At 56.0% G+C, this 14520-nt stretch overlaps 1 protein-coding gene across 1 annotated transcript; it reads left to right on the forward strand.

Annotated features, from left to right (window-relative positions):
• Position 1: 1 nt before the first annotated feature.
• Positions 2-14152, forward strand: EFNA2 (ephrin A2; the record flags this gene model as incomplete). Its single annotated transcript, XM_012804418.2, has 4 exons — positions 2-84; positions 9789-10102; positions 13527-13592; positions 13940-14152. Coding segments are annotated over 4 exons (585 nt in total), but the record flags the coding sequence as incomplete, so codon positions are not given.
• Between the last annotated feature and the right edge of the window lie 368 nt (positions 14153-14520).

The raw sequence follows: 14520 nt of genomic DNA on the forward strand, positions 1-14520 counted from the left end.
GCCGCCGCCCTTCGCGCGCGCGGAGGACGCCGCCCGAGCCAACTCGGACCGCTACGCCGTCTACTGGAACCGCAGCAACCCCAGGTGAGCGCGGTTGCGGCTGGGGCGCCGCGGGACCCCCGGCCTCCCTCCACGCTGAGCCCTCACCCCGGGTTCGGGGAGCTCCCTGCGCGCGCGCTGCCTCCAGGACTGGTGTGTCGGTTCCCGCGGGAGCCCCCCAGGGAGTTCCAGCCCCCCCGGAGTTTGGGGGACTCTCCCTGTTCGTGCATCCCCTCCAGAGCGTCCCACTGTCCCGCAGATTTGGGGTCTCGCGTCCTGCATTTCCCAGAGCTCCCATATCGCCTGGAGTTCGGGGATCCCCTCTGGCACCCTCAGCAGCCGTGCATGTTCTGAGTCCCATGCCTGGACTTGGGGATCCCTGATCCACGGGCCTCTTTCGGGTCCCCAGTAGATTGTGCAGTTTGGTAGGGATCCCTAGGGACTTTGGCACTGAGCCGCCTGCTGACTTGAGGGACTGTGGCCCTTTGGGCAGAGGATCTGTGGGTGCATCCTGCCGGTGGGTTCCCAGATGAACTTGGGGAAGTTGGAATGTCCCTCCCTCTGGACCCAGCGTCTCCCTCCACTCCGGGTTTACTCTGGGCCCTGCTTTGTAGGAAGACTGAGGTGTTGGGGTCAGTCTTAGAAGGTACACTGGGGAAGTGTCCTCTTCTGTCCTTCTGGCACTGACCGGGAAACTGAGGCACGAAGGAGATTAGGGGCTGTCTCAAGGTCAAGGCCAGGAGGTAGCCTTGGGGCAGGGACTCAGGTGGCCTTGTGCTGAGCCTGCCACACCCAACCGAGGTGCCCCACTTGCCTGCTGCATAGCTTCTCATGTTTTGGGCCAGGTCTATGCCAGGCACCAGGCACAATGTGGGGTTGTACAGAAGCCCCTGGTATTGGAACAAGAAAAGTTTACTGGGGACTGACCATATCCTGGACATCAGTAGAATGCTCTGGGCCATTCTGGGGTCTCTAAGGCTAGAGCAGGCTGGAAGTCCCATGGGAAATGGGTTTTGGGGGTCCTGGGTCAGCCTGGCATTCAGGGTCTTGTCGCCTAGCCAGGCTGCACATTGTGGGGCCGAACCAACCTCCTAGCTCCTCTGTCATCACTGGTCACTTTCTCTCCATTTTTCAGCCGCTTCCTGTGCCAGCGGAGCTGCCCTCTGGATCCCACCATCCCTCCCTATTCTCTGCTATCTGTTGCTGTCCTGATCCCCAGGTGGAAAGTTGCATAAAGGAACATCTTTGAGGCAGGCTCTGGGACAAGGGCAGCCCATGTTCCACCACAGAGGGTAGTGGGGGTAGAGAGAGTGCACAGACCCAATCCTTGTCACTGCCTGGCTATGGGATTAGGGCCCCAGATGGCCAAGGGTAGGGGCCCTGGGCCTTGAAAGGATGGCTGGGCCACTGCAGACCCTGTCCCCATGCTGCCTGCTGTGCTGGTCACATGTGGGTTTGATTAATGCTCTTCCCTGTCACTGGCTGCCCAGGGAGCCCAGGAGGCAGCACTTCCCTGGCCCAAGTTTTTGGTTTCAGCTCCGGAATCTCCTGTCCCAGTGTGGCCTGTCCTTTGTTCTAGCAAACGACAAACACACAAGGAGTGACAAACACACAAGGAGCGGGAACAGGGAGAGAAGGGGTTGGTAGGGCTGCCCTGCTGCCCTCACCTGCCACGAGGCACTGGGCTATGGGCAGGACTCCCACCCAGGAGACGGAGGTGGCCTCCACAGTGCCTGGCTCCGGCTGGTCACTTGGCCACCTCCTGTTGCTTCATGTGTGATTTAATAGCTGGGCTTGGCTCAGACCACTGTCTGAGGGGATAGCCATGCTGGTCCACAGAGAAGACTAGGCAGCACCAGGGCCTTCACCTCCTCCTCTCTGTCTCTTGCCTGTTGAGTGTGGGGTTCTGGTGATGGTACCTGACACCCTGCAATGGGACCCAGGCCCTAGATCCATACAGAATTGGGGCTTCATAGCCAATGTCGGGGGGCTCTGCAGCAGGAGGGTCTTGGCAGCTCTCAGGAGATTTGATGTCCAGGGGTAGCCAGGCCTGAGTGAAAGGGTGTCTAGCTGGCAAAGTGGGTGGCTTTGGGCCTTTGTGTCCATGGGCACCCAGTGGTGGGGACATTGACCTGGGGAGAGGTACAATGCTGGCAGCCAGGTCTGAGGTGTGAGGCTGGGATGGCTGGGGAGAGCCCAGGATGGGATCCAGGCAGAGAAGCTGGAAGAGGTTTGTGGGAGATGCAGGGACCCTGAGTCTAAGCAAGGGGCACACAAAAGGTTTGTGAGAAGAGAAAAACAGTGTGGATGCTGGTGGAACTTGTGGGCCTGAGTAGGGGACCTATAGGCAGAGACCATGGGCTACAGCAAACCTAGTCACCCTTCCTGCCCTGCCAACCTGGACCCCGCACCAAGGTAATAAGTACATTGCATTCTCTCTGCTGTGAAGTGCATTTCCTGCACGCATGCAGTTGGTGGATATCACCGAGGGAACCCTGCATCCAACTCCTTGGGCTGCCGTAGGGTATAGCTCCACTAGCCCCAGTACCCACATTGGCTGACTGTCCTGATATGTTTGACCTGCCCTACTTGGACTGGGCACCCCTGAGCTTTCCATATCTGGGCACTAGACTGGGGGTTGCTGGTTTGGACCTGGTCTGGCTGCCCTCACCTGGCCTGGCATTTCCTGTGCATCTACACAGCTGCCTGTGTGCATTCTTGGACTTGGGGGTGCAGATGTGCCAGGGAGTCAGGTCAGGTCGCAGGTTATGACTGTATATGTGGCTATGTGGCTGTGTGTTTTATATGACATGGGGTATCTTGAAGGGAGCTGGGAGGTATATATCTGTGTGTGGCACCATGTTACAGTAAGTCCACTGTGAGTCTGGTAGCCTTGGCTCTGGTGGCCAATGCACCTACACGTACATGAGCATGTGTGTGCATGGAACAGATGTGGTGTGAGGTGCTTGTGTGTTTCCGTACATGCATGGAGTGCACATGTGTGTGCATGTTTGCAGGGGGTGCATGCTTGTAGCTGTGCCTGCCAGTGGCGCAGCTCCGGCAGCCTTAGGGCCTGTGGGGAGCAGCCAGAGCCCTAGAACTGTACACACTGATGACTCCATGCTGGCTCTTCTTCACCAGGGACAGGGCAGTCTTGTGTGCAGATAGGCCCTGGAGGCTCAGAGCAGGCACCACACAGGGAGCTTGCTATCCCTAAGAGTCCCCACTTCTGAGTGGAAACCTGCAGCCCTTATAGACTCTGTGGTGCTGATTTGGATGGGGTTGCTGGGGTTGGTACCTGTCCCTACGGGCAGCTCTGGACTACAGCTGCCCTCCCTGGGTACCCCGAGGACCCAATGCACTACCGTGTGAGCAGCAGCCGAGCTCCCCTCTCCAGCTCCCAAACAGGAAAATGGCGACATGAGCAGGGGCCTGAGGGAGGAGTCTCTACCTGGCAGAGGTGACGGGGTGTCTGTGCCTCTGCTGGCCTCATCCAGCCTCTGGAGAAACCAGCTTTGAAGGGGGCTATGCTGTGTTTTGCTGCATGAGGGTTTTTTGTTTTGTTTGAGGGAATCTTGTCTTCCCAGCTTTGGGGGGCATAGGAAGTGAGGTTGTGGGCATGGAGGATTCAGGGCCTTAGGCTGGGGTCCAGGAAGATGTGGGATGACTGGGCTTGTACTTGAGGGTCTGGAAGGCCTAGGCATGACATTTGGTGGGTAGCTCTGCCACTTGGAGCAATTCACCCATGGCAGCTCTGTGAATTGGAGTGACTTGGTCACACTCAGGGACCAGTGGGTTGGCAGCTGTTTATGGTGTAAACAGGCAAGATGCAAGTGTGACCCAAGGAGCTTAGTGGTCCCACACAGAGACAGAAACCAATGTAGCTCTTGTGCTAGAGAGAGGAGCCTTTAGCAGCCAGTTTGCCTTGTTTGGGGCTGGGCCCCCAAGTGTTCAAGATTGATGTTCCAGGCTCAGTACCTGTGGGTCAAGTGGCTAAGGCGCCAGCCACATACACCTAAGGTGGTGGGTTCGAATCCAGCCTGGGCCCACCAAACAACAATGATAGCTGCAATCAAAAAATGGCCACGTGTTGTGGTGGGCGCCTGTGGTTCCAGCTACTTGGGAGGCGGAGGCAGGAGACTCGCTTGAGCCCAGGAGTTGGAGGTTGCTGTGAGCTGTGATGTCATAGCACTCTGCCCAGGGGGACAGCTTGAGACTCTGTCTCAAAAAAAAAAAATAAAAAAGATTGATGTTCCAGTTGATGCATGGGGGTCTCTGCATTTCTTTCCCTCTCTCTTCCTGGGGCGTGCTGCTAGGAGGCCCGCATCTGGCTGTGGCAAACACATCGGGATTCGACTTCCCACCATTTCTGGGGTTAGGGGCCTAGAGGTGGGCTACAGGGGACTCTTCAGGGGTCCCTCAGAGTCATGGGGGAGGGGGAGGGCTGTTCTTGGATGGCAGGTGCATCGGTGGGGTGTGCAAGGTGGTGCTTTTGTGAGGCAGGTGCTTTCCATCTTGGGTCCATTTCTTCTCCCCTCAGCTAGGCCCAGTGGGGATAAGGGTCCTATGCTCTGGGGCTGTGTGTTTTCTGTGACAACACCCTCTTCCCTCCTATTTGGGAACCTGTCTCAGCCCAGCCTAGTCACAGAGCCATCCCTCATGGAGGATTTGTCTCTCTTGTCTCTGAGTCCTGAGGGAATGCCTGGTTTTGTCCCTCACCCCGTGTGGGCCAGGGGCAGAGCCATCTCTCATCCTGTCCTTGCAGTGCCACCACCATCCCAGACACATGGCTCAGCAGAGAAGCAGACAAGCTGGTGGGATTTTTGTTTTAATCTCAACCAGACGTTTGAGCTCTTTGGCACAGCCAGCTCTGGGAGAGTTAGTCTCCATGCCTGCTCCCTCTGGGTTGCAGTAGGGGCCTGGCTGGGGGGTGTCAACTCACCCCATGATCATCACACCTTAGTCTCCCATGTGACCCCAGGACCTGGGCTTCAAGGGCCCTCACTCACAGCTTGGGCCAAGCTGCCCCCTCATCCACCCTCTCCTGCAGCCTTGTGCACCCCTGGGTCTGCCTGCCCTCTGGGTCAGGGACCCCCATTCCATGGGCAAAGCTGCCAAGGCTCTGACTCAATCTCCAAGGCCTCCAGGAAGTCAGGTACAATCTGGGGTGTTCCCACCCAGGCCCAGCCTCCCATCCTGGGGCCAGCCTCCAAGTGTCAGGGAGAACTTGGGTGTGTGCTACAGGGAGGGGGAGGGAGAAGGCGATGAAGGACTCGGTACCCTCTAGACTGCACTGGGCTGCTCACATCCACTGAAGCTGAGGCCTGGATGCAGCTGATCCTGTATGTCCTGGCTGTCCCACTTGGTTCTGTTTTCTCTCTCTTGCTTCAGCTCTGGATCCCCCAGCTTCTGTTTGCCCTCCTATACCCACAGTCATCCTCTTTGGGGCTGACTTGCAACCTTTAGGGAACTTCACTTACCTGAAGGTCCTGCCCAGCCCCCCAGGCAAGAAGAAGGCCAGCCAGCCCTCAGATGGGGATGACATCTCTTCAGCCCCTCAAAAAGATGTGGGGGGTATTCTGGCCACAGGAGGCCCCACTGAGGGTGACAGGAGGGCTGGGCAGGCTGTCCCTTTCTGGGCCTTGGAACCCTGTCTGTCCGCTCACTGGGCCAACCTGGCCCCCTTCACCAGGAGTTTCTCAACCCCGTTAGAGAGATGGGGATGGGTGCAGACCCGAGCCCTGAGAGGCACCTGGTGCAGAGTGGGAAGATGCCCTCCTAACCCCACTGGTGCCTCAGTTTCCAGTTTGGGAAGGCAGTCTCAGTTTCCAGTCTGGGAAGGCAGCCTAGCCCACCTCCCCGCCAGTTTTGGGTTGGGCACCTAATTAGTTGCTTTGCTATTAGCATCTAATGAGTTGACAATCCCTGAGTTGGAGCTAATTAGCTGCAGGCTGGGTGGTTGCCGGGAGGGGGCGACTGGCAGGCAAGGTTGGGTGGCCCAAGCTGGGTGGAAAGGGGAGGGCCTGTCTGGGCTCAGGAGGACTGCTTGGAGATGTGGACAAGGCACCTGCCAATGAGCAAGCTGGGGGAAGGTGCGGGCTGGGCAGAGAGAACCCGGAGGGATGAAATAGGGAGGAAGCACCATGTCTGGAAAGAGATTCCAAATCAGTCATTAACCCCTTAGTGAGAATTTCTATCCCTATCTGCTGCTCCCACAGAGGAACATTCGCATATTCCAGCTTCACACTAATGGAGGACAGGGAGGGTTTGTCTTGCTCTCACTAGGCTGGGTTTTGGGGTTGGGTCCCCTCCCCCAGGCAGGCGCCACCACCGTTAACAGGGGCAAGGCACCCGCCCCTGGTTTGCCTGCCAGCTTGGAATCAGGAATGCCAACGCAGCAAGGCTGATGCTATTTTAGAAATGGGAAGGGGGAAAATGGCCCACTCAGGCAGGCAGAGCTGGAGGGAGTACCCCTGGGACCTGTCTGCCTGGGGTCCTCACCCCTATCATGTACCCCCCACCTCTAGGAGCTGCTTTTTGCTCCCTACAACTCTAGCATCTCAAAGTCCTTGAGTCTTGGCCTTTTAAATTCACTGGTTCAAGCAACAAACACACTGAGCACCACTATATACAGGGCCTATGCTAGCTAGAGGGGAAGAGGTGAAGAAGGAAGCCAAACACAGGGTCCAGGGGAGGCAGATAGCAAACCATGTGAAGGGATAATATCGAGTTGAGATATAGAAGGAAATGGAGGACCAGCATTTCCGGTGGCTGGAACAGCAGGTGCTAAGGCCCTGGATGGGAACAGGGCAGGGAGTGAGCCTTAGGGAGACTAGGATGATGTGGGTGGGGAGCTGAGCCACAGTAGGCCTAAGCAGAGTGTAGATTTTATTCTGACTCCTAAGGAGCGACTGGAGGGCTTTTTTTTTTTTTTTTTTTTTTGAGGCAGAGTCTCACTTGTTGCCCTTGGTAGAGTGCTGTGGTGTCACAGCTCACAGCAACCTCAAACTCTTGGGTTTTAAGCTATTCTCTTAGCTCAGCCTCCCAAGTAGCTGGGACTACAGGCGCCCACCACAGCACCTGGCTATTTTGTTGTTGTTGTTGCAGTTGTCATTGTTATTTAGCTGACCTGGGCTGTATTCGAACCCGCCAACCCAAGTTTATGTGGCTGGTGCCCTACCCACTGAGCTACAGGCACCACCTGAAGGGTTTTGATCCGTTGAGCCAGTGGGTCAGAGTCTGATGTACATGCAGAAAAGTGAGCCATGGATTTTGGGAGCCAGTTAGGCCCTCGGTGCAGTCTGTAGAGGCCTGAGCGTCCAGCCTCTCAGCTGGAAACATGGCTGCCTAGATCTCTAAAATGGAAGGAGAGAACAGCTGTGGTATCAGATTCAGGGGTCAGGAAGGCAGGCACAAAGAGAAAGGAAAGGGCTGACATTGCTTTACTTTTGGAGCCCATTTCTGTCTCAAGGGTCTTGCAGAGAGCCAAGTTCTCTTTGAGGCTGAATGTTGATTCCTAGGCATTGACACAGGAATGGGAGGGGAATCTGAAGGCTTGGTTGAGGAATGTGCTCCTCACCCATGGTTTCCCCCATCCAAGGCCTCCTCAATAAGGCATTTTGGGTGCTGGTAGGTCCCTGGGCTGGAACTGAGCCTTTGCTGCCATTGACTGACTGATCAATGGTGCTTTCACTTGGGCCAGGAAGGAGTGAAAATGACTTTTCGAAAAGCCTGGAGCAGGTTCTGCATCGATCCTGCCCAGAGGGCCAGTGGGTCAATGAGACATCTCTGCTTCGCCAGCCAGTGGGGCAGCCTGAGGGAAGGGCCTGACTGGGGTCCCAGCCTGTCTTTGTGTCTGTGCAGCTTTCTCAATAGCCATGGGAACGACCCCACAGAGAAGAAAATGAGGCTCTGAGAAAAGGATGAACCTTGAGTCCACACCTGAGCCCAAAATTAGAAAGTTCTCCAGGCTCAGACAGACCATACCTCTGAGTGTCTCACTGGACAGATTTCCTGTGTAGCATGTTGTCTTTCCTGTCTCTGTGCCAGGCCCACAGTGGGTGATAAAAGGTGTGGAGTGAGCTCTCCTCCCTGAGATGAATCTGACAGCGTGGGGAAAAGGCTGGGGGTCACCACTCCCTCCAGCTTCCAGCCCTGAAATTCTTTGCTCTGGAAATCTTCAGGCTGGATCCTTGGTGACTGATGGGGAAACTGAGTCATAATAGGGCAGGGTCTTTGCCTGCCTCATTTCATCCTAGGGACCTAGGAAACTTCAACCCTGCCAAGTATGGCATCTCAGGCCATAGGTGGCCAGGGCGATGCCATCTGATAATCTGGATGCCCCTCATGCCCCTGCTGTACCAGTTAGTGCACCTGGCATGGAGGCTGGGGCAGGCTCCCTTCTGTAGGCTGGGAGGAGGCTGGTGTTCTGGGCACAGAGCACTGGCCTGACTGGGCCTCAGTTTCTCTAGCCCATGCAGGGAGGCAGGAGGCAAGAGTAGTGTGGGGAGCCCTTCCTATCCCTCCCTGTTCAGGCCTTTTATGTGCTAATAAGCCCCTCTCAGTGCCCCCCCTTCAGGCATGACAGAGACCCTGGGGACCACATTCAGGAGATCTAAGGGCTCCTGTGACTGTCGACTGTCGCCTGAGGCAGTGTGGGAAGGGGAGCTGCAGGTCCCCCTTCAACTGGCCTCCATCCACGCAAAGGGGACTAGGTCAAGGGGAGTCCCCAGAGGAAGAGGCCTATTAGCTGTGTTTGGGGGCACTGAAATGTCAGGAGTCGGGGATTCTGGTGAGGTGGCAGAAAGTTTGGGGGCTGGATTCCCCGGGCATAGGAGGTTTCAGGCTTCAAGATGCTCAATGGTGGCTTGGCACCTGTGGCTCAAGTGGCTAAGGCACCAGCCACATACACCTAAGGTGGCGGGTTCAAATCCAGCCCGGGCTCGCCAAACAACAATGATGGTTGCAACCAAAAAATAGCCAGGCGTTGTGGTGGGCATCTGTAGTCCCAGCTACTTGGGAGGTGGAGGCAGGAGACTCGCTTGAGCCCAGGAGTTGGAGGTTGCTGTGAGCCGTGCTGCCACGGCATTCTACCCAGGGCGACAGTTTGAGGTTCTGTCTCAAAAAAAAAAAAGGTGCACACTGGTGTCAGGGGAACCCAGGGCACCTTTGTGCTGGGCATGGGTGCAGCCCTGGGGGCTGAGGGAGTTGGGCTGAGGTGTTATTCACTATGAACCCCATTCCCTTCAAGGAAACTGAAGCCAGGGTGGGGGCAGAGCTTACCCTAGAAGGAGCAGGAACACCTGACCTCCTTTGACCCCCATGGTGCCCTGGTCCTTTTTGGTAGGTGGAGAAGTGCAGAAAGCAGAGAGGATGTATCTGGTGGGCAGGGGGACTGCCTGGAGAATGGGGACCTTAACCAGCAAGTTCCTGGAGAGGGAATTCTGGTGGAGCTAACAGCTTGTGCAAAGATCTGGAAGTCCAGTCCCACCCTCACTCCCCAGGCTCTTTGCACGGAGGGGTCCAGATGCTACCTGGCCCAGGCACCAGCCTCATGTCAGCCCTGCTGCGGTGCTACCTGAGACAGAGTCACAGGAGAAGGAGCAATGCCAGGCTTCCACCCTGTGGTCCTCCTGTGAGCAGGGCGTGCACCCCTGCCTTCTGACCAGTAACCCGTGTCTGCCCCCATGCTGGCCAGCCTGCCCGCCCATCCCCCACCCGCTGACCGCCTGCCGCCCTTCCCCTCGCAGGTTCCACACGGGCGGGGGCGACGACGGCGGTGGCTACACAGTGGAGGTGAGCATCAACGACTACCTGGACATCTACTGCCCGCACTACGGGGCGCCGCTGCCGCCGGCGGAGCGCATGGAGCACTACGTGCTGTATATGGTCAACGGCGAGGGCCACGCCTCCTGCGACCATCGCCAGCGTGGCTTCAAGCGCTGGGAGTGCAACCGGCCTGCGGCGCCCGGGGGCCCGCTCAAGTTCTCCGAGAAGTTTCAACTCTTCACGCCCTTCTCTCTGGGCTTCGAGTTCCGCCCCGGCCACGAATACTACTACATCTGTGAGTGGGCGGGGCGAAGGTGGGGCTTGCGGCGGGTTGAGGGCGGGCCCATAAGAAGTACTGCCATATGCGAGCAGATGGAGCCGGACGCAGCCACAAGTACCACTACCTCAGAAAGTGGGCGTGGCTGTGCGGCCGGGGCCCGGGCCACAAAGAACATCACCACATCTGGCAGTGGACGAGGCCACGCGCGCAATATCCGTGAGGAGGCGGGGCCACAAGTACTACATCTGTGAGGGGGCGGAGGGGACTAACTGGTACTACATTTGAAGTGGGCGGAGTGAGAATGCCTGGATGAGCGGTGGGACTATGGCGAGTGTGAGGGTAGGTCTGGGCGGGACCAGGTCGGGGAGCGTGGTCAGGGAGAGGGGTGGGATTGGGTGGCCTGGGAGGTGAGGTTCTTCGTCCAGAGCTGGTCAGCTACGGTCTCCTCTCGGGTGTCAAGGGCTATGACGACTCTCCTAGCAAGGCGGATTGCCATTATCCCGTTTTGCAGATGGGAAAGCTGAGGCTCCAGGAGAGACTGAGGCCACTCACACACGTTTGTGATCTCAGCCTCCAGTTCAGACCACTTGGTATCTAAGTTGGGAAAAGCGATAGACCTGCCTTAAACCTTCCCACACTGAGACCAGGCCCTCCCCATCTGCCAGTGCACTGAGGAGAGAAACTGAGGCATCTGGAGCCCAGAGGGGGAGGGGAGTGTAGTAGAACCACAGTGTGAGGGCAGATCCTTTGTTCTGCACTGGCCACAAGCCGACTGGGAAGGGATTTCCCTGGATTTCTCCCATCACCTGGGGCTGCCCTATAACGAGGGGGTCTCCAGTTGCGGATTGGTAGCAGCGGCTTAATGGTAGCAGGCTGGGCTGGGCTGGGGAAGGCTGCCCCTTCCTGCTGCCCAGTGGGGGTCCTAAGCTTGCCTTGTCCTTCCCCAACAGCAGAATCTGGCAGGGGTTCAAAACACTTCTTGGTTATGACCTTGGCAGCCTTTGCTCTTTGTGACCTTGGCCAGGATTGGGGAGGTCCAAGCACTGCCAACCATGAGATGGGAGTAATGGCACTGCCCTCAATGTCTTGGCCATATGCTGAGACTGAGGGGTCCCATGGTGTGTGAGATCCCTGTTTCTCAGCATCTGAGGGTGATAGGGAGCTGGGTGGAGGGAGCTGGGGTCTGGTCCCAAGGGCTGCGTGAGGGGCCCAGGTGCCTCCACACCCAGCTCCTGTGGTGTCAAACTTTACAGAGGCCCCATTTCTTCCTTTCTCTGCTCTTTTTGGACTTTCTCCTTTCTTTTTCTTTCTTTTTTTTTTTTTTTTTTTTTGAGACAGAATCTCAGTTTGTCACCCTCTGTAGAGTGCAGTGGCATCACAGCTCACAGCAACCTTCAGCTCTTGGGCTTAGGCGATTCTCTTGCCTCAGCCTCCCAAGTAGCTGGAGTACAGTTGCCTGCCACAATGCCCAGCTATTTTTTGTTGCAGTTTGGCCGGGGCTGGGTTCGAACCCACCACCCTCAGTATATGGGGCCAGCACCCTACTCACTGAGCCACAGGCACTGCCCTGGATTTTTACCTTTTTTTTTTTTTTTTAGATGGAGCCTCAAGCTATCCCCCTGGGTAGAGTGCCATGGCATCACAGCTCACAGCAACCTCCAACTCCTGGCTCAAGCGAGTCTCCTGCCTCTGCCTCCCAAGTAGCTGGGACCACAGGCACCCGCCACAACGCCCGGCCATTTTTTGGTTGCAGCCATCATTGTTGTTTGGCGGGCTGGGGCTGGGGATTCGAACCCTCCACCTTAGGTGTATGTGGCTGGTGCCTTAGCCGCTTGAGCCACAGGTGCCGAGCCGATTTTTCCCTTTTTTTTTTGTTTTGAGACAGAGTCTCAAGCTGTCACCCTGGGCAGAGTGCTGTTGCATCACAGCTCACAGCAACCTCCAACTCCTGGGCTCAAGTGAGTCTCCTGCCTCCGCCTCCCAAGTAGCTAGGACTACAGGTGCCCGCCAAAACACTCGGCTGTTTTTTGGTTGCAGCCATCATTGTTGTTTGGTGGGCCTGGGCTGGATTCGAACCTGCCAGCTCAAGTGTATGTGGCTGGTGCCTTAGCCTCTTGAACCACAGGTGCCAAGCCGGATTTTTCCCTTTTTAATTCATGGAAGAATTGGGTGGGGGAGGAGGAATAAGGTGTTTAAATTAAGTCCCCATAATATAAGAAAAATTACATTTTTCTTTCCAAGAGAGGAATTTCATAAAGATAATTATTGTAATTATTCATCCTATCTCTGTGACGAATGTTATTTTTATTACATGCTTTTTATCTTTATCTTCTGGCCTTAGGGAGTTTTAGGGAGCCAGCAGAGGTGACCTGACCTCTTCCCTCTATGTATGTGTATATGTGTACTCACACCTTTTTACTCTTGTCGACATGTGTGTTCTCCCCACTGGCTCCAGTTGAGCTCCAGGCCTCTTTCCTCCTTTCCTCCTTACTCACCCCTGATTCTGTGGAGCCCTCCCATCCCTTACTGGGGCACTTCTCCTGTGGGCTAAGGAGCAGGGAGAATGATGGTAGAATTTTAGGCTTGAGAACCAAATGTGGTTTCTGCCTCTGTGTGACCTCCATAGTCTTGGAGGGTAGAGTAGGAACTCTTCATTCTTCCCATCCGTAATTGGCTATCCCTGTCTCCTAGATGGAAATAATCTTTTCCAGAGCACCTACTGTGTGCCACATTAGGCACTGAGAGGAAGTGACTTGTCCATAGGCACCCAGAGAGCAGGGATTTGAGCCTGGGTCAATCATTTGGCTACTCCAATCTTTGGTTGATTGATTAAACACTATCAACCGGCTGGGTGTGGTGGCTCACACCTGTAATCCTAGCACTCAGGGAGGCCAAGGCCAGTGGATTGCCCTGAGCTCACATGGTCGAGACCAGCCTGAGCAAGAGCAAAACCCCGTCTCTAAAAACAGCCGCATGTTGTGGTGGGCACCTATAGTCCCAGCTACTTGGGAGGCTGAGGCAAGAGAATCTCTTGAGCCTAAGAGTTGGAGATTGCTGTGACCTATGACACTACAGCACTCTACTGAGGGTAACAAAGGGAGACTGTCTCAAAAAAAAAAAAATAGAAAGAGAACAAAAAGCACCCTCACCCTGTGCTTCCCTGGGGCTGGACAGAGCAGGACAAAGATTCAGACATGCTTGGGCTCTGGGGTTAGGCCTGAAAAGAAGGAGGGACAGAGGAGTGTGCAGGAGAACTGCTGGGAAACAGGGAGTATTATGTATGGGACTTTGGGCTTTGACGTATGATTAGGAGGTTCATGGTTGAATTCTCACCTGGGGTCAGGGTTGAATTACCAAAATGGGAAAAGAAGGTCCATCCCCAGGAGGTCTTGGGCATCAAGAGCCCCTGTGCCTCTAACCTTCATCCTCTCCCTTCCAGCTGCCACTCCTCCCAATGCTGTGGACAGGCCCTGCCTGCGACTGAAGGTTTATGTGCGGCCAACTAGTAAGTGCTCAGGGGGCAGTTTTCTAAACCTACAGAACCAGTGAGCTGTCAGAAGAGTGGGAGGTAGGGTAGTCACAGAGCAGCGGTGAGAGTATTCTACCCTCAGCAATGGCTGGGGCAAGCCCTGCCCTTGAGCCTCAGTTTCCCATCTGCCAACATTTTAAGAGTAAAGGTTGAATTCAGCAGCCAAACTTTGCCCAGACTTGTTACCAGGAGGGTCCAAGGGGCCTCCTGGTAGAATGAGGAGCCCACTGTACAGATGTGCACAATGAGGCCAGGTGGCACCTGGGGAGCTTGGGAGTGGGGTCTGGGTGGCCTGCCAACTCTCCTCTCTGTGTGTCCTCCAGATGAGACCCTGTATGAAGCCCCTGAGCCCATCTTCACCAGCAATAACTCATGCAGCAGCCTGGGTAGCTGCTGCCTTTTCCTCGGCACCGTACCTATGCTATGGACCCTCCTGGGCTCCTAGTTTTGGTCCTGTGGGATGCCAGCCCCACCTGGACAGCCCCCACTGGATTGGTCCTGCAGGATGCCAGCTTCACCTGGATGGCCCCACTGGACTGCCCAACCTCAGCCTTCTGGACCTGGCTGTGGCCCCCACTGCTGAGACCAAATAGAGACGCTGCTTCTCCTTCGACTGGTGCTGTTCTACCAGGCAGGGGGCCACCCACCTGCTCTAGTCCTGGGCCCCAGGAAGGGGGGTCAGCCAAGGGCCCCCATCCCATGCCCAAGGAGCTGGGGTATTTATGCTGCCCTGGCCAAGCCATCTCCTCTGGGGGCACATAAGAACTTGAGAATCTCTCAGTGATTTCTTTTTTTAATTGTATTTTTCATGGTTGGATCACAAAGACTTGAGTTTTTAATTTAATTTATTCCTGCTGTGGCAAGGGGGCAGGGGTCCCTGGGCACCTAGGAGGAGGGGATCCAG

The sequence above is a fragment of the Otolemur garnettii genome, unplaced genomic scaffold (assembly GCF_000181295.1).
Source record: "Otolemur garnettii isolate 467f Iridium unplaced genomic scaffold, OtoGar3 scaffold00029, whole genome shotgun sequence".
Taxonomy (NCBI): Eukaryota; Metazoa; Chordata; class Mammalia; order Primates; family Galagidae; genus Otolemur; species Otolemur garnettii.